The sequence below is a fragment of the Carlito syrichta genome, unplaced genomic scaffold (genome assembly GCF_000164805.1).
Source record: "Carlito syrichta isolate Samal-C Ts95f unplaced genomic scaffold, Tarsius_syrichta-2.0.1 Scaffold270753, whole genome shotgun sequence".
NCBI lineage: Eukaryota > Metazoa > Chordata > Mammalia > Primates > Tarsiidae > Carlito > Carlito syrichta.
This window is the reverse complement of record NW_007214849.1, coordinates 33,037-53,047: the sequence shown is the minus strand read 5'-3', so window position 1 is coordinate 53,047 and position 20,011 is coordinate 33,037. Positions and strand designations below refer to the sequence as shown.

General features: G+C 40.2%; 1 protein-coding gene across 1 annotated transcript in view; it reads left to right on the top strand.

Moving 5' to 3' along the window:
- The window catches only part of LOC103254121 (kinesin-like protein KIF13B), a gene marked incomplete at its 3' end in the record, with an annotated part of 123,883 nt that overhangs the window by 71,237 nt on the left and 32,635 nt on the right, over nucleotides 1-20,011 (top strand). The window contains exons 5-8 of the mRNA XM_008052272.2: nucleotides 2,336-2,348; nucleotides 9,246-9,306; nucleotides 10,659-10,751; nucleotides 12,091-12,271. Of these exons, the coding sequence (XP_008050463.2) occupies nucleotides 2,336-2,348; nucleotides 9,246-9,306; nucleotides 10,659-10,751; nucleotides 12,091-12,271 (348 nt within the window). The remainder of the gene's footprint in view (nucleotides 1-2,335; nucleotides 2,349-9,245; nucleotides 9,307-10,658; nucleotides 10,752-12,090; nucleotides 12,272-20,011) is intronic.

Sequence of the window (20,011 nt, the reverse complement as noted above, 5' to 3'; positions counted from 1 at the left end):
CATTTGGGTTTTGAATTTTTTTGGATTTTGAAATATTTGCATATACCTATGCAATGAGCATTTCATTTGAGCATGACTTTTGCGCATGTCTGCGCTCAGAGCACTTTTTGTGGCATTTTAGTGTTCTTGTCTGAAGTCATGTGATGTAAATAAATGTTCATTCTTTTTAGAAGAAAATCTTATGAGACAAAGAAATGAGATACAAGACAACTGGAATGATACATTTCCATGTATGCTTTCCTTCCAAGTTTCAGACTGGAGTTGGAGTTTTGTTCTTCTGAGAAAGGCCAATTGCTATTGTTCCTATATTACTCCAGTTTCCAAATTACTTTTCTTTATTCTGAATTGTCTGATTTTGATATTGTACTGTGATTACATAAGCGACTATCATTGTTTTTAGAAATATACACATTAAAGTGTTTAGGACTGAAGGATCATGTCTTCAACTTACCCTCAAATGATTTATGAAAAAGTAATAAATGTTTATGTATGTATTTATCTACATATAGAGGGAGAGGGAAGGCGGGAATAGAAGCAGCTATAGTAGTATTAACAATTGGTGAAATGAGGGTAGAGTCTATGGGAGTTCTGTGTACTTTCTCACAACTTTTCTCTAAGTTTGAAACTATCTCCCAGTTATATTGGACATACACTTTGAGTTATTTTCCTGTACCCTGAGGAAATCTCAGTAAGCAGCGTTTGAGAGGGAGGTTAGAAGTACCTGGTGAGCCTAGAGGGAATAAGTAGTGAGTGATTCAGTAAGTATGTATTGGACATTCCAAATAGAAAACTCAGAATTCAGAATGCTCCAAAATCCTAAACTTTTTGAGCACCTGCATGGCACTCAAAGGATATACTCATTGGAGCATTGCAGAATTCAGATTTTTGGATTTGGGCTACCCAACCAGTTAAGTATAACGCACACATTCTAAAATCCCCCAAAATTTGAGATTAGAAACACTCCTGGTCCTAAATATTTTGGATTAGGAATACTCAACCTATAGTAATTTATTGGCAAGAAATTAGTTGTTCCTTTCATTTAAACTTTTTAAAAAATATATTTTATTTTATTTATTTATTTATTTATTTATTTTTGAGTTGGAGTCTCACTCTGTCGCCTAGACTGGAGTGCAGTGGCCACTCCCGGCCACCGCAGCCTCGACCTGCTGGGCTCTGGCGATCCTTCTGCTTCAGCCTTCCAGGTAGCTGGAACTACAGGTGCACACTACCACGCCTGGCTGATTTTTTTATTTATTGTAGAGATGAGGTCTCTCCAAGTTGCCCAGGCGGGTCTTGAACCCGCGGACTCAGGCAATCCACTCACCTCAGCCTCCCAAAGAGCTATATATTTTAATTAATTAATTATTTATTTTTGAGTTGGAGTCTCACTCCGTCACCCAGACTAGAGTGCAGGGCGCACTCACAGCCACCCCAGCTTAACCTACTGGGCTCCGGCGATCCTTCTGCCTCAGCCTTCCAAAGTACACGGAACTACAGGTATACACTACCACGCCTGGCTAATTTTTTGATTTATTGTAGTGACGGGGCCTTGCCAAGTTGCCCAGACCGGTCTCGAACCCATGGGCTCATGCAACTCCCTAACCTTGGCCTCCCAAAGTGCTGGGATTATAGGCTTGAGTCACTGCGCCTGGCCTACATATTTTTATTTTAAAGACATGGGGTAAAATTCAAGATTAAGTAGATAAGTGGTCATCTTACAGGCAAGATTTGGACTTCCTTTGGTCCCCTCTTTGCCTGGTTTGAGATCAGGTTCCCTTATTGATGCTCTGTGCTTCCACCACCACTTGGCAGTGTTCCGCTACTGCCAATTCCTTTCTTATAGTACATTTTACCTTTTTTTCTTAGTACCTTTTTTTCTTAGAACAGAATTCATGTTTCTAAGAAGGGCCTATATAGATATAAGAGGAAGCTGCTGCTTTGTCAAAGCAGAGAAGATGACTTGGAAGTGAAATCAGTTGATATAAATTAAAGACTTAGAAAAATGTATTTAAAAGATACACACAAAGATAAAAGCAAAATGCATAAAGCAGAAATATTAGGATTCTTGAAATGATCAGGTCCTCAGATAATCTTCGTTCTGTCTTAGAGACGCAAGCTGGTTTTCTATAATTAGCAGCTTACACTACTGGTTAGTGGACATTAATTTAGCTTTTAAATTACTATTTCATTTCAAAGGTAATATTTTATATTCTTATTGCAAATTTGCATAATGTTTTATAATTTTTACCCTCAAAAATAATCTTCTAAACTAAATTTCTTTTTTTAATTTTGCTTTTCTTTCATGCCAATGATGACATCTCTTTTCGGAATTCAGGGCTCAGCCAAAGGTAAGAGATTTGGTTTGTTATGTGATGCTTGTAAAGCTCTTATATACATATTTTTGAATTTCTGGAAATTTTCTTCTCAAAAATGGCGATATTTTCTATCAGTTTTATAAAAGTGATGCAAGATGTCAGCCTATTTACAAATTTAAAACTGTTTGTTAGCATCGGAGGGACTGGCGGTTTATGGAAAAGCTGTATTTGCACTTTGACCAGTTCTGGCCAGTCTCCTAGCAACTACAACACAGATTCCTTTTATGCCATAGATTGCTCAAAACCGGTAGTTCCAAACTGTGGTCAAAAACATGCAAGTCCAACTCATCATTCCTGCTCCCCAGACAGCTGAGAGTGCATTCCTGACCAATAGAAACCTGCTTGGACCCGCAATCTTCTCAAGGGAATGTACCTTGATCTCAGATTCAAACACAGATTCTAAAGAAACTTCCATGGGGTGGGCTATCTCCTTTATTAGGCATGCCGAAGTAGGCACAAGGACTGTTTTTTTTTTTTTCTGAGTTGGAGTCTCACTCTGTCACCCAAGCTGGAGTGCAGTGGCACCCTCATGGCCACCGCAGCCTTGGCCTGCTGGGCTTCCGGGCGATCCTTCTTCCTCAGCCTTCCAAGTAGCTGGAACTACAGGCACACGCCACCATACCTTGCTAAGTTTTGAGTTATTATAGAGATGAGGTCTTGCCAAGTTGCCCAGGCTGGTCTAGAACCTGTGGGCTCAGGCAACTGCAGCCTCCCGAAGTGCTGGGATTATAGGCGTGAGCCACCGCACCCAGCCAGGACTATTTTTTAAATTGACTATTTCCCCAGAGTTACTTGGAACTTCCAGGAAATTCAGATTTTTATCTCTATTCTTGGAGTTTTGTTTTTGTTCTTGAGTCTGTGATTGAATTACAATTCCATTCTCTCTTATTTTTGCTAAACTGTGGATAGACGTTGCTTTTTGGGACTCTGAATTACTTTTTAATTTTTTCCTCCTAACCACTAGACCACAAAGACTGAATGACTTAAATGTTGAATATGGAACTGATTTCTTTTTTTCTTTTTTCTTTTTGAGCTGGAGTCTCACTCTGTCGTCCAGACTGGAGGACTGGAGTGCAGTGGCCGCTCCCGGCCACTGCAGCCTCGACCTGCTGGGCTCCGGTGATCCTTCGCTTCAGCCTTCCAAGTAGCCGGAATTACAGGCATGCGCTACCACGCCTGGCTGATTTTTTTTGATTTATTGTAGAGATGAGGTCTCGCTGCCCAGGCGGGTCTCTAACCCGCGGGCTCAGGCAATCCACTCACCTAAGCCTCCCAAAGGTGCGGGATTACAGGCAGAGCCACCGAGCCCGGCTTGATTTCTTTATATATGTAAACTTTACCCCATCTTTTCTATCAAAAAGATGCAGGGTTATTTTTGTTTTGTTATTTTGTTGGAGCAGAGGCTGGAGATTGCAATAAAGATGTGAAAGGGGCCAGGCGTGGTGTCTCACGCCTGTAATCCCAGCATTTTGGGAGGTGGAGGCGAGAGGATTGCCTGAATCCAGAGGTTTGAGGCCAGCCCGGGAAACTTGGCGTGACCTTGTTGGTATAATAGACTTAAGAAATTTAGCCAGGTGTGGTGGCGAGTTCCTGTGGTCTCAGCTACTTGGGCGGCTGAGGCAGAAGGATCAGGATTGCCTAAACTCAGCAAGTCGAGGCTGCGGGGGTTGTGAGCATACCACTCCATGACGATTTGAAAACTGTTCTTGTTTTATTTAATTCAGCTGTATCTTTAGCAAATGTTGAGTTGACCAAAAAACATGGAAGAGGCCAGGCATGGTGGCTCATACCTATAATCCTAGCATTTTGGGAGACTGAGGTGAGAGGATAGCCTGAGCCCAGGGGTTCGAGACCAACCTGGGCAGCTTGACGAGACTTCATCTCTACAATAAATCAACAAATTAGCCGGGAGTGGTAGTGCAGGCCTGTAGTTCTAGCTACTTGGAAGGCTGAGGAGGAAGGGTCGCTTGAGCCCAGAAGTTGGAGGCCGTTGTGGCAGTGAGCATGCTGCTGCACTCCAGCCTGGGCTACGGAATGAGACTAACTAAAAAAAAAAAAAAAAAAAAAAAAAAAGGAAGGATAAACATCGCATTGTTAACACAGAGGTGATCTCTAGAAAAAGGTACTCTTGGTGAATGGGGAGAACTTTATTTTTACTTTATGCTTCTATATTGTTTGACTTTGTTATAGTGAATGCGAATTTCTTCTCTGTTAATTGAACAGAGTCGTTTTTTTCCCCTTAATTTAAAGGAATAATGTTTATTTAGCAAGAAAAGTTTTATCTGCATTATGAAGTCCTTGGCTGGAAGATACTTATAATAATTTATGAAGTTGCTCAGACTTAAAGAGGGACCATTTAGTGCTATTGGTAAATAAGAATCGAATGCTTATTAGTTCCTAGCTTCGCACCAGGCTATTGCACTTTCATATTGTTGAGGACTAGAACTAGCTCTCCACCTACTAACTGCAAGATGCTCACCTTTGTTTCTGTGTTCTTTGAACAGTGCCTAGCAGGCAGTCTTAGCTATTGTTTTGGTTACTTTAGTGATAGCTTCTCTACTTTAATTGGGAATAAGACTTGTGGTTGTTAAAGAAATCCCTAAAAGAAAGACAAGGAAAAACCCCAGTAATAATGGAGAGGAGAGTGCCTTTTCGAACCTGGTCTCTGTATCTGCAGGTTCCCCATCTGTGGAGTCAGCCAACCATGGATTGAAAATATTTGGGGGTGGGGGGGAAAACTAGCAAAACAAAAATAATACAGACGTTAAAAGCACTACAGTATAACAGCTAGTTATATAGCAGTTTTATGGTATTAGGTATTATAAGTAATCTAGAGATGATGTAAAGTGTATGAGAGGATGTGTGTAGGTTATATGCAAGTACAACACCATTTTATGTAAGGGACTTGAGCATCCTCAGATTTTGGCATCTGCTAGCGGTCCTGGAAGCAGTTCCTCTTGGATACTGAGGGAAGGTTGTATACATGTGTGTTGATGGGATTTTGAAGGGAGAGCTAAGCTTATAGGAAGAATCAGGATGGTTTCTTTTTAGGAACAGAATTAAATAAAATTATAACAGATGGGAGTTGAAAACTAGAGCAGAAGAAACAATTTGAGCTTTCCATTTTGTTTAATCTTACTCTGCTGTAGTGATTTCACCATAGGCTGCAAATGGAGTCTGAAAAGTAGTCCCTACTTGACTTTTTGACACCCGGTCCTTTGGAACCGTCTTCCATCTTCCTCCTTTCGCTCCTCTCTGTGTTTGAGAATGGCTAACATAATGAGCCACCACTATTGATAGACATATGAGTAGTTGTGAAAAAATATGGAGAATCCAGTATGTACAACACAGTACTGCAACTGGGTGCATGACTTCTGTGCTCCAGAACTCCTGCCCCTTGTGGGGATCGTCAGCCTTTGGACTTCTACTTTTATTTATTTATTTATTTTTTGAGTTGGAGTCTCACTCTGTCGCCCAGACTGGAGTGCAGAGGCCGCTCCCGGCCACCGCAGCCTCGACCTGCTGGGCTCCGGCGATCCTTCTGCCTCAGCCTTCCAAGTAGCCGGAATTACAGGTGCGCGCTACCACGCCCGGCTGATTTTTTGATTTATTGTAGAGATGAGGTCTTGCTGCCCAGGCGGGTCTCAAACCCGCGGGCTCAGGCAATCCACTCACCTCAGCCTCCCAAAGGCGCGGGATTACAGCTGAACCACCGAGCCCGGCTTACTTTTTTTTTTTAAGTTGGAGTCTCACTCTGTCGCCCAGGCTGGAGGGCAGTGGCATGCTCATGGCCACCCCAGTGTTGACCCACTGGGCTTCGGCGATCCTTCCATCTTTCCACCTCAGCCTTCCAAGTAGCCAGAACTATAGGTGCAAGCTACCACACCTGGCTAATTAAAAAAAATTTATTGCAGAGTCAAGGTCTCACCAAGTTGCCCGGGCTTGTCTTGGAGCCACGGGCTCAGGCAGTCCACTTGCCTTGACCTCCCGTAGTGCTGGGATTGCAGGCTGAGCCCCCAAGCCTGGCCATGGACTTCTGCTTTGCCTCCCTGGCCTCACTTCCTCATCACTGCCCCATCCCCTGCCTGCTGTTTTATAAAAAGATGTGGTTGTTCTGATCCTCACCTGTTGAGAGGTGTTTAGCTAGTCATCCTCTTGGTGCTGCCAGGGTCCTCTCCTGGTGCCCTCACTTCCAGAACCACTCACTTCCTTTTTGACCTGTGATCTCCCTATGATCCCCACCCCACCCTTACCCCTTCAGTTTCATGACAACTGTTTTTTTTGGTGATTTCTCAATTGTGACCCAGACATAAGCAAGCAAGCTTGCTTTCAAAAACTTGCTCTTCTTTCTGCACTTCTTCCTTTTTAACCCTTTCTCTATTTCCCACAGCCCCATATCATTTCAGATGGGGGAGAGATGTTAGCTTGAATACTTAATTTATCATCTTAATCTTAATCTTTGTTTCTTAAAGAAATTAATCTTGGCTGGGTGCAGTGGCTCACGCCTATAATCCCAGCACTTTGGGAGGCCGAGGTGAGAGGATTGCTTGAGCCCGCTGGTTCGAGACCAGCCTGGGCAACTTGGCAAGCCCTGAACTCTACAGTCAATCAAAAAAATTAGCTGGGCATGGTGTGCCTGTAGTTCAGCTACTTGGAAGGCTGGGTGGAAGGATAGCCTGAGCCCAGCAGATCAAGGCTACGGTGGCCGAGAGCATGCTACTGCCCTCCAGTCCGGGTGACAGAGTGAGACTCCAACTCAAAAAAAAAAAAAAGAATTAACCTTTAGACTTCTGGTCCAGATAGCATTGTGAACCCACCCAGAAGCATTCTCCTGTCAGCTCCAGACTCATAGCAGGGACAGATAAAATAATTTAAAATGTTAAAATCATGTCATCTTACTAAAACACAGCATATATAACTTGAGGGACCAGCAGTAAGCTGGGACTGATGGTTGCGTATTTACTGGGCTTTGGAATCAGACCTGGGTTCTTGGAGGCAAATGGAAGTTCAGCTATTGCAGATTAATGGGAGGCCTGGCGTATGGTTGGGGGCTGGAGCCAAGCTCACCCTGTGAAAACAAATTTGGGTGAGGCTTCTCCTTGAGTGAAGTCTTCAAAAACAGTTTTTGTTCGCCAACACTGAGCTAATGTCTGTGTTAGTAGGAAGGGGTAGAGACATTGGATCTCGAGAAGACCAAAATCTGGGCTTCAGGAACAGAAATGACAGAATAAACTAGTCATGGAAAGGTGGCCATCAGGAGAGGAAAAAAATAAGCAAACATGTAAGCTGTAAAATAAACACTGCCAGTTAAGATGTAGCTGCAAACTAACATGAAACACATCAGGAAGCATGGCAACTAACGCCAAAAGTGGGAGAGTTTGATGAGAAGTGAACTGAGGTGAATTTTTTTTTTTTTTTTTTGAGTTGGCATCTCACTCTGTCGCCTAGACTGGAGTGCAGTGGCCGCTCCCGGCCACCGCAGCCTCGACCTGCTGGGCTCCAGCAATCCTTCTGCCTCAGCCTTCCGAGTAACTGGAACTACAGGCGCGCGCTACCTCGCCTGGCTAATTTTTTTGATTTATTGTAAAGATGAGGTCTCACCAAGTTGCCCAGGGGAGTCTCGAACCTGCAGGCTCAGGCAGTCTACTCACCTCAGCCTCCCAAGGCGTGGGGTTACAGGCTGAGCCACCGAGCCCAGCTGAGGTGAATTTTTAAAAAATTACTCTTAAAATCCTGGGGGAGATTAAATTACAAAACAAAAACAATTAGATATAAAACTATTAGAAATTCCAAGCTGAAAGATATAATTAGTGAGTAATAAAAATCTTTTAAAATGGGGCAAAAGAACTATGTGCATATTTTAGAGTCATAATAAGACAAAAGATTGAAACACGATCTGTAATATCCTAGCAAGTATCATTTTTAATGTATATTCTTCCTGCTTTTCATGCATATAGTTTTTTCCCCTACAAATTTGTACTCTAGACTTCAATAATTTTTTTCATTAATATGAACACTTTTTTATCAATAAGTCCCTTAGGTCTGTACTTGTACATGGATGTGTTATAATTTAAACTTTCTGTTATATTTTGGCAATTTTCACCATAATGTAGTGAGCATCTTTGAATTTTATTATTTTAAAAAATCTTTGTTTTCACTTACTGTAAAAGTAAAAATGTAGAAAAATATGTAAAAGCATAAAGAAAACAAAGATTTCTAATTTCACCACACAAAAATAAGCTTTATGTAATTCTGTACATACTTAACTGTATGCATGTGTGTAGTAGCCATTATGTTATACATCTTATTTGTAACCACTTTTTTCACTTACATTGCAAATAGTTTTTTTATGTACAATATAAATCAACTGTAGGGTGTTTAGTTGTCATTGTAAGACTGTATATAAATAGCTAATCCAGCTGGACACAGTGGCTCACGCCTGTAATCCCAGCACTTTGGGAGGCGGAGGCGAAAGTTTTAACTGAGCTCAGGGATTTGAGACCAGCTTGGGCAATTTTGGGAGAACTCGTCTCTATAATAAATAAAAATAAATAAATTAGCCAGGCATGGTGGCGTACTTCTGTGGTTCCAGCTACTTGGAAGGCGGAGGCAGAAGGATTGCCTGTGCCCAGCAGTTTGAGGCTGTGGTGACTGTGATTGTGTCACTGTACTCCAGCCTGGGCGACAGAGTGAGACTCCAACTCAAAAACAAAAACAAAAAACAAACAAAATAGCTAATCCCTGTTGTTTGACAGTGAGTTGTTTTTATTTCACTATTGTGGACAGTTCTGTTAATGTTATGACATTATTATAACATTACTAAGTGATGTTATAGTTTTATTAATACACAGTTATGTTCATTTTCAACAGGTATTTGCTTATGATCATTGTTTCTGGTCTATGGATGAATCTGTCAAAGAAAAGTATGCAGGTAATAAGAGTACAGCATCCTGTCGACTACTGATTATAGAGATGTTTTAATATTTTTTTCGTACACAATTAGTATTATTATGTATAACTTTAGAAACTATCCAATCTATGGCTATACCACCCTGAGCACACCCAATCTTGGCTGATCTTGGAAGCTAAGCAGGATCGGGCCTGGCTAGTATTTGGTTGGAAGAAACCATTCAGATAGCTTCCTCCATGTTTTCTATTAGGGTGTTTATATTGATTGGGAAATGGGAGATTCACAGTGTGCCGTTCTTGGTATAAGATGATAGCATTATATGACGAGGGGATACAGAGGAGGGTATTTCATACTCACACAGCCAGCCCCAGGTCTTACATGGGGCTAAGAGCATGTAGTCACCACTTGGATTTGCCTGGAGGTCTGCGACATGGTCCAGAGAGGCAGTATGGCAAGTGAAGGAAGAGCACTGGCCAAGGACAAAAGGACTCTGGACTGCAGTCCCTGCCTTCCTCCTCACTTCCTCGCTGGCTTTCAGTAAGTCACCTCGCCTGCTATTTTCAGTTTTCTCTCTTTGATGAAGAGAAATACACCATATTCTCCCTAAATTTTTATTTTTCTCTAGAAATCGATTACTATTTTATTCTTCTAAACAATGACTATCTCAAGTCCCATTCCACCTCACGTTTAGAACTACAGTGACAGCCTTTTGCTTCCTTTATTTTATTGCCAAAATATGAAAGCACCCAGTTCTTCTGTATTGTATTTGAGACTGAGGTAGGATGACTTGTGAGGTTCGCATGTGATCATCGACCATTGGCTTGTCTCATTTGGCCTGTGTGAGAGACCTTGACTTTGTTGTTATATCCATGAATGAAAGCTGAAGGAGATTTCCAGGGTCCTACTCCCTGACCTAACTGGTATGTATTGTAAACTCTGTAATTAGAAATTATCATTGAGGAAAAGGAGAGAGAGGGAATTGGTATGTATGATTGTTCTGAACTCTAGTAACCACTGAATAAAAGTATTGCTGAGTGGTACATAGTTAAATTCAGATATACCTCGGTCCCAAGTATAAATTTCAGATATTTATAATCATTGATTATGAAATAAGCAGCTTACTGGATCTCGACATCACAGGGTTTTCTTGGTCAGTGTGTATTTATTTGAGTATGTATTACAGGGAGCTTTTTACTGTTTTTCCTTCATGTGCTAACTAGAAATAACCTGAAGGACATAAGCATTTATCAAGGTTAAAAACCTTGTCTTGAGATAAATAAAGTGATTGTACATTTTTGAGGTTTTTGCTTGTTTGATTTTTAAATTGTTCATATGTAGTTTTACCTTAAAACTCCCCCCGCCCCCCCTTTCAGGACAAGATGTTGTTTTCAAGTGCCTTGGGGAGAATATTCTTCAGAATGCTTTTGATGGCTACAATGCGTGTATCTTTGCCTATGGACAGACTGGTAATATTAACTAATGTGAAATCACATAAGCAAATACCTATCAATGAAAGAGAAAAACAGAACCATGTTTACTAAGTGACATATTGCTGATTTATTCTTGGTTATTTTCCTTTTCAGAAAATACTGTAGATGATGAAAGTAGTCAATGATATGTTTTTAAAATGGGTGTAGAGTTTTTTTTTAAAAAATGCGTTACAAAGTTTGACTGTTGAACATAGTACTAGCCCTTCCTATATATCAGGCTTTTTCCTAGGCTTTAGGGATCATAACAGAGAAAATATCCAAAATAACATTCTTTTTGATACCTTGCCAGTTATAACTGATAAGCAGCTTTTTGGCTTTTGTATCTCTGTGGTCAAGAAAAGAAAATCTATCTAAAGTGAACTTGTTACTTTTGTAAGAGTACAGCATGCAGCTTGTCCAACTAAAAATATTCTTCACAGAACAGTGTTTGGGCTGTTTTGGGGAAGCCTTGTGTGTAGTGGCTTAAAGGGCAGAAAATCCGGGACCAGGCTGTGCCGGTTCCAGTCCCACTCCTGCCACTGGCCTCTCTGCCCCTGGCTTCCTTATCTGGAAATTATCGACCTTCCTGTAGAGTTGTCGTGGTGAGTTCCTGTGTGTAAATGTTAGAAGAGGGCCTGTACTTGGGAAGTGTACGTTAGCTTTAGATATTGTAAGAATGATGAAGTGTCAAGTGACAGAAGCAGCAATTTGTATGGTTACAGCATATTTACAAAATCACTGCTACTATAAAAGGATATAGTTATACTTAAGTGTCAGTAGCTACTGTTTTCTGACGATAGAATTGTGGTGATTTACATTTTTTTTTTTTTTTTCTTATGTTTTTGAAATTTCCCGTAATGAATATGTGTTTCTATTCTATGGAGAAAATAATTTTACACTAGAAGTGTTTTTTTCTTTTTGGTTTTGCACAGTAATATCAAAGGCTAGTAAGTTAATTTGCTCTGGGACCCATAAGGATAACCTATATTTTTTGTGCTATGGTTATGGTTGAGAGTTGGCTTAATAGTATTGAATATATGAATCTTTCCAGTTAATTTTAGAAAGCTTTTCAAACATCACTATTTTTCAGTTGTTTTCGGTTTTTTTTATTTTTTAATTTTGAAGATGACTACAGAAGGTTTTCTTCCTTCTAAAGATGTTTAGTTTAGGTTTTCATATGTGCAGTGGGAAAACTTCTGTACTTACTAGTCTCATATTTGGGTATATTTCTTAATGTGTTTTGGCATTTTGCTAAGTGCTAGTAATTAATTGTGAGCAATGGAAAGAGGGTTATGTGTTTAAAGAAGCAATAGTAACTCTCATTTCCATTTTTTAGGATCTGGAAAATCTTATACCATGATGGGCACAGCTGACCAACCTGGATTAATCCCAAGACTTTGCAGTGGACTCTTTGAACGAACTCAAAAAGAGGAAAATGAAGAGCAGAGTTTTAAAGTGGAAGTGTCCTACATGGAAATTTATAATGAAAAAGTTCGAGACCTTCTTGATCCCAAAGGGTAAAACACTTTGAGACTTTGGTGTTATAGCTTTATGGACCGAAACAGACTTAATACATTGGCTTAATGAATATTTCATATTGAACTCTAGTAGAGAATCATCTACTTATTGTCTTTGTGATTTGTTTTTAGTTACATTGAGTATCTGCCTGCAGCCAATTCTGGGCTTTTCAACTTGGAGTTGATATGAGAGAGGAGTTGGGGCAGGGAAAGCAGTTGAGAAGGCATGTATTTGTGTCATACTGCTTTTCTCAGATTCATCCAGAGCTACACACAGATAATATGTAGTGAAAATTTGTCATTAGCATCAGTATAACTGGTAGCCTTAAATAATTAGTTTATTATTATTATTTTAATTTTTAATTTTGAAGTGGTGGAGTACAGTTCAGGGTTAGGTATACAAATGTTCATTATGCAAGTATCCTTGTTGATGAGATGTGCTCCTCCCATCCCCTGGCAGTTTCCCATTACTGCCAATCCTGCCCTCCCTTCCCTGCCAATCCCCTTCTTATAGTATTATGATCAGTGTTCAAGGACCACTTAAGATTGAGGACATGTGGTACTCAGTTCTTTGTTTCTGTGATAGATCACTCAATATTATAGACTCTAAGTCCATCCAAGTTGCTGAGAACTTCATAATTTTGTCCTTCTTTATGACTGGGTAATATTCCATATTGTATATGTACCACAATTTTTTTTAATCCAGTCCTCTTTCGATGGACAGTGTGGCAGACCCCATGTTTTTGCTACTGTGAATAACACTGCAATAAATGTGTGTGTGCAGGTATCTTTTTCATAGAGTGATTTGTGTCCTCCAGGCATATTCCCAGTTGGAGGATTTCTGGGTCGTATGGAAGGTCGATTTTTAGATCTTTTAGAAATCACCACATTGTTTTCCACAGAGGCTGTACTAGTTTACACTCCCACCAAAGTGTAGAAGTGTTCCCTTTTCCCCGTATCCTCTCCAGCATCTGTTGTTTTTTAAGTTATTGATGATGGCCATCCTGACTGCAGTTAGGTGGTATCTCAGTGTGGTTTTAATTTGCATTTCTTTGATGACTAGTGAGGCTGAGCATTTTTTCATGTATCTGTCGGTTGCTCATGTCTTCTTTTGAGAAGTGTCTATTTGAATCTTTTGCCCACTTTGTAACAGAGCTGTTTGCTTTTTTCTTTTCAGCACATTTGAGTTCCTTGTAGATCCTAGATGACCTTTGTCGGCTTCACAGTTGGCAAATATTTTTTCCCAGTGTGGGCTGTCTCCCCACTCTGTTGATGCTTTCTGTGGCTTTGCAGAAGCTTGTCAGTTTGATGAGGTCCCAGTTGTCTATCTTATTTCTTATTGCATGAGCATTTGGGGTTTTGATCAGGAATTGCTTGCCAGTTCCAGTTTCCATAAGGGTATCTCCTGCATTTTCTAAGGTTCTATAGTTTGAGGTTTTACATTTAGGTCTTTGATCTATTTAGAGTTGATTTTTGTGTATGGTGATAGGTAGGGGTCTTGTTTTAATCTTCTTCATGTGGTCAGCCAGTTTTCCCAGCACCATTTACTGAATAGGTTCTCCTCTCCCCAGTGGTTGGTGGTGGAGACTTTGTTGAAGATGAGTTGGTTGAGAAATTGAGATTTTGCTTCCGGAATCTCAGTCCTGTTCCTTTGGTCTATATGCCTGTTCTTATATCAATACCAGTCTGTTTTGATTATTGTAGCTTTATAATAAAGTTTAAAGTCTGGGAGTGTGATACCTCCTGCTTTGTTATTTTTTTATTTTTTTTTTTTGCTGAGGATTGTTTTGTCTTTTTGTGGTGGTTTATGTTTCTGTATGAATTCCTGTATTGTCATTTCCAGGTCTGAGAAGAATGCTACTGGCAATTTAATGGGTATTGCATTAAATCTGTAGATTGCTTTGGGTAGGATGGACATCTTAACAGTGTTGGTTTTTTCAATCCATGAGCATGGAATATTTTTCCATTTTGTCATCTATGATTTCTCTGAGCAGTGTACATGTAGTTTTTGTTGTAAAAGTCTGTGACTTCTCTGGTTAGGAAGATGCCGAGGTACTTCATTGTTTTTGTGGCTATTGTGAATGAGATTGTGCTTTTTATTTGGATTTCTCTTTGTTTATTATTGGTGTATAGGAATGAGACTGTCTTTTGCATGTTTATTTTATGCCCTGAGACGATACCAAAGTCCTTTATCAGTGCAAGGAGGTTTTGACAATCTCTTGGGTTTTCGAGGTATAGAATCATGTCGTCTGCAAAGAAGGATAACTTAACTTCCTCTTTTCCTATTTGGATACCCCTGATTTCCTTCTCTTGTCTGATTGCTCCAGCCAGGACTTCCAATACTATGTTGAACAGGAAGGGGTGAGAGTTGGCATCCTTGTCTTGCTCTACTTTTCAGGGGAAATGGTTCCTATGTCTGTCTGTTTAGTAGTATGTTGGCTGTAGGTTTCTCATAGGTAGTTCTTACTATTTTGAGGTATGTTCCATTATGTCTAGCTGTTTGAGGGTTTTTATCAAGAAGGCGATGCTGGATTTTATCAAAAGCTTTTTCTACATTTAATGATATAATCGTTTAGTTTTTGTTTTTACATCTGTTGATATATTTAATTATGTTTACGGTCTTGTGGATGTTGAACCAGCCCTGCATCCCAGGGATAAAGCCAACTTGGTCATGGTGAATGACTTTTGAGATGTGTTGTTGGATCTGGTTTGCTAGAATCTTGTTGAGAATTTTAGCATCTATATTCATCAAGGATATTGGCCTGTAGTTCTCTTTCTTTGTTGAATCTTTACCTGGTTTGATTATCAATGTGATGTTAGCTTCATAAAATGATTTTGGGAGAGTTCCATCTTTTTTTGATTGCCTGGAATACTTTCAAGAGGATTGGTATCAGCTCCTTCTTGTATGTTTTGTAGAATTCTGCTGGTAAACCATCCGGTTCAGGAATTTTTTTGTAGGTAGTTTTCTTATGACATAGTTGATTTCCTGGGTTGTTGTTGGTCTATTTAGGGTCCCAATTTCTTCTTGTTTTAACCTGGGGAAGTTGTGTGATGTCAAAAAGTCCTCCATTTCATTTATGTTTTCAAGTTTGTTTCTAGACAAGTGTACATAGTAATCTTTGATAATCTTTTTTATTTCCTCAGGGTCAGTTGCTACTTGATCTTTTGTATTTCTGATTGTATTTATTTGGGAATTTTCTTTCTTTTTCTTGGTCAGTCTAGGTAGGAAGCCATCAATCTTGTTTATCCTTTCAAACAACCTGCTTGTGGTTTCACTGGTTTTGTGTGTGTTATATTTTTGTCTTCTGTGTCCCAAATTTGGGCTTTTATTTTGGTGGTCTGGATTCTTCTGCTGAAGTTAGGGTTTTGGTGGTCTTGCTTTTCCAACTTCCTTAGGTGATTTGTTAGGCTGTTAACTTGTGATCTTTCCATTTTCTTCATGTGCGTTCATAGAGATATGAATTCCCCTCTTAGGACTGCTTTCATGGCATCCCAGGGATTTTGGTAAGATGTTTCTTTGTTTTCATTTGTTTTCAGGAATCTTTTAATTTCTGTTTTGGTTTCTGTGTTGACCCAGGAGTTGCTTAGCATCATGCTGTTTAGTGTCCATGTCTTTATGGGTTTTGTGGAAACTTTGTTGGTGTTGATATTTCACTGAGGTCTCAGAAGGTGCATGGCAGTATTTCAGTCTTATGAAATTTGTTTATGCTTGATTTATGGACGAGGATGTGGGCAATCTTAGAGTACGTTCCATGTGGTGATGAGTAGAATGTATATTCCGTTGGTGTTGGATGGTATGTTCTGTAGATGTCAATTAAGTCCATTTGGCCAAGCATCACATTGAAGTTCTGAATCTCCTTGCTGACTTTTTGTCTTGATGATCTGTCTAGGGTTGTTAGAGGGGTATTTAAATCCCCAGCTATGATAGTGTTAGCATCAATAGCTTTTTTTAGTTTACCTAGAAGCTGCTTTATGAAAGTTGGTGCTCCTACATTGGGTGGATACTGTGTTTAGGGTGAATATTTCTTGTTGATGGATTTAACCATTTATCATTATGTAGTGTTCTGTCATATCTTTTTAAATTTTTGATACCTTAAAGAGTATTTTGTCTGATATTAAGATCACAACTCCTGTTTTCTTTTGTGTTCTGTTTGCTTGAAAATTTGTTTTCCATCTTCTTACTTTGAGTCAGTAAGTGTCCTTTCTGATAAGATGAGTCTCTTGGAGACAACATATTGTTACATCATGATACTTTATCCAATTTGCCATTCTATGTCTTTTCAGTGGTCCATTTAGTCCATTCACATTCAGGCTAATTATTGAGATGTGAGAATTTATCCCTGTCATGAGGTTCTTATAGAGTTTGTTGTTGCTATTGCTGTTTGTTTATTTGTTTGTTGTCTTTCTTTTGTTTTTTTGGGTTGATTTATGTATGTTTTCAATCTTTTTCCTGCTTTCTTGGGAAGGGCATTGTCCTTTTTTTTTCTTTCTTCTGCGTTTAATACTTTATTAAGTATTTCCTCTAGAGCTGGTCTGGAGGTGGTATAAACTCTTAGGGATTGAATGTCTGGACAGGATTTTAATTCTCCATTGCTGATGAAACTTAGCTTAGCTGGGTAGGTAATTTTCGGTTGAAATTGTTTATGTTTGAGAACTTTGAAGATTGTACTCCAATCTCACCTAGCCTGAAGTGTTTCTGTAAATAAGTCTGCTGCTATTCTAATTGGTCTCCCCCAGAAGGTAGTCTGACCTTTCTCTCTTGCTGCCTTTAGGAATTTTTTCTTTTATACCTACTTTGTATAAGCAAATTACTATGTCTAGGAGTTGGTCTTCTCATTTGTTGTCTTGCAGTTTTCTTTGACTCTCTTGTGTTTGAATGGTCACATCTCTAATGAGATGAGGAACGTTTTCTTGGATAATTTCATGGAATGTTTGTTCCAGGGTGGTCTCTGTCTTTCTATCTGCCTCAGAGACTCCAATTAATCTTAGGTTTGGCCTCTTGATATAAGTCTCATCTCTTAGAGGATTTGTTCTGTCTTTTTAAGCTTCTTTTCTATGTTTTTAACTGTTTGGGTTAGTTTCATGTTTTGGTCTTCAAGCTCTGAGATTCTTTATTCTGCTTGGATAATTCTGCTTTCCATGCTTATCAATGTGTTATTTATTTCATTCACTGTATTCTTTATTGTTATTCTCTCAGTGATCAACTCCTTCATTCTTTCTTCTTATCGCTCCTCATTTCTATTTATTCTCTCTATTAATATCTTGATATCTGCATTTATGGTTTGAGACCTGTCATTCTGGGGGTGCTTCATTGTTTGCATTTCAATGTCTGTATTCTCAATTGTTGGCCTTCTGGGGGTGTGTATGAGACCCATATTCTTCCTTTGGTGTTTCTTCACTTGTGTAAGTTTCTCTCCCCCGCCCCCTTTTTTTTAACCTCTTCTTTAATTTTGTTGTTCAGTGATGAGGGATAGCTTTTACTTCTGTTTGCTCAATTTCCTATTCTTCCTCATGCAGATCCTCTGGCTTTGTTCAATTTTCAAGCTGGACTGGGGGTGGAAGGCTGTGCTTTTTACAGTTTTGGGATTTAATTAAGGAGGAGGAGCTGTGATTCAGAAGCTAGCTACAGATCCCAGTATCCACTGACAGGTGTGTGAGCTCCCTGGAGCCCACTTCTTACTGCCTTATAATCCATCCATATAGTGGGTTTGTATGTTTGCCCCCAGAAAGCAAAATGAAATAAAAGAAAGGAAAAGAATGGAAAAAGGAAGGAGGGAGATGAAAGGAAGGTGGAGACAGAGAAGAAGAAGAGGGAAAACAGATAGGTGTATCAACTAACAAACAGAGAAACAAAGACAGAAAAAACAAAAAGAGCAAGAACATACAGACAATCAGTCAAACAAACAAACAAGAAACCCCTGTTGATGTACTCACCCTCAAAAATACCCATATACAAATAGAAAATCTAAAAACAAAAAGACATTAAAATAACAGAAACAAAGCAAGTATGAAAATGTAAAGAAAAACAGGAAGAGTGAAGAAAAAACAAAAATAATTAGCAAACAAAAAACTAAAACACTCGATCTGTGGCCATTTCTGTAACTCTCGATCCCTTTTGGCTGCTGCTGCAGCATTAAAAAATGACTCTAGTCTCCAGCCCATCCCCTCTGCTTTAGCGCAGGCTAATAGGGTCGCTCTCTGCGTGGATTAGAGGTCCCACGGACTACTTATGATAGGAGAAGGATGGATCAGATTGGACTCACCCAACTCTTCTGTTGCTGCCACTGCTGTCAGGTCTCCCACTCAGATCTGATGTGTCTGTGTCTGTTCCAGCATGGAGGAAGGGCATCTGTTTCACCAAGTTCAACGAGGGGATAAGCACTGGGTCCCAGGTTGGAGGCTGACTAGAACTGGGCAGGGCAGTGTGGGTCTCTGCCCAGTCCTGGGACAGACAAGATGGTGCTGGTTGGTGTCTCCTCACCCGCAGCGGGGCTCCATTCCAGATTTCCATGCCCTGTGTTTTGCATGGTTCCTGGGGCTCATGCCTGGTCTGCTGCTGCAGGTAATGGTGTGGGCCAGGTGCCAGGTGGTGAGGAACAGCTGTTTCTGCTGCCCCTTCTCAAGAGAGCCCTGAGAATGACAGACAATCCTGTGTTCCAGGGGCTCCAATCTCAGGGTGGTTTTGGGTTACAGTGACCTCCAGAAGAGAGCCCCAGGTGCATGAACCCAAGTCTCCCCTCAGGTGGACTTTCACTCACTCACCGGCACACATCCACTCATGCAGAGTCTTTATGGATACTTGCTTTTGCGGAGACCTGTTTTGTTGCCCTCTTGCCTCTCTTTTATTTATTTATTTTTATTATTATTATTATTTGAGTTGGAGTCTCACTCTGTCGCCTAGGCTGGAGTGTAGTGACACACTCATGGCCACCCCAGTGCCGACCTGCTGGACTCTGGCAATCCTTCTGCCTCAGGCTTTCAAGTAGCTGGAACTACAGGCACACACTACCATACCCAGCTAATTTTTGATTTTTATTATAGAGACCAGGTCTTGTCAAGTTGCCTGGGCTGGTCTCGAACCTGCAATGTTAGGCAATCCGTTTGCCTCGGCCTCCCAAAATGCTGGGATTTCAGGCTGAGCCACCGAGCTGGCCTATTATTATTTTTTTAACCAAGAATCTTCTGGTGGAATTCAGGCTGTGAAGTGAGGGGAAGGCGTAATGAGAGACACAGAACTTGGTTCTCGTATAGTTAATTTTCAAGATTCACAGGAAAGAATCCCATGATTTTATGACGTAGACTTTGAAAGAGAAACGGGCCAGAAATATTAGGAGGCCTTCAAAAATGCTGATCTGACCTACAGCCATAACTGAACTTAATGAGGAAAGCAGGGGGTGTTTGTGGAAATCTGTTGATTGCACAGAGTTCTTCGAGTTCAGACTTTAGGGAAGCATAACAGAGAGGCAGAGATAATAACCACAGCCTGTGGCTTGTTGATGTGGGAACAGTATAAGGAAGGTCAAAGAGCCATATGAGCTGAGGCTTACAGAACGTTTGAAGGACACAAGAGGACATTCGGTTTTGTTTGGATGAGGAAGATGATCAAGGAAATTTGATCTTCGAGGCAGTGAATCATTGTTATTCTCAGTCAAGAGCAAACAAAACCCTCAGCTCCTCACTGCCATCAGTTTTCCTTGACAAAGATAATCTCCTCGGACCTCTCACAGGGAGATTGAATCG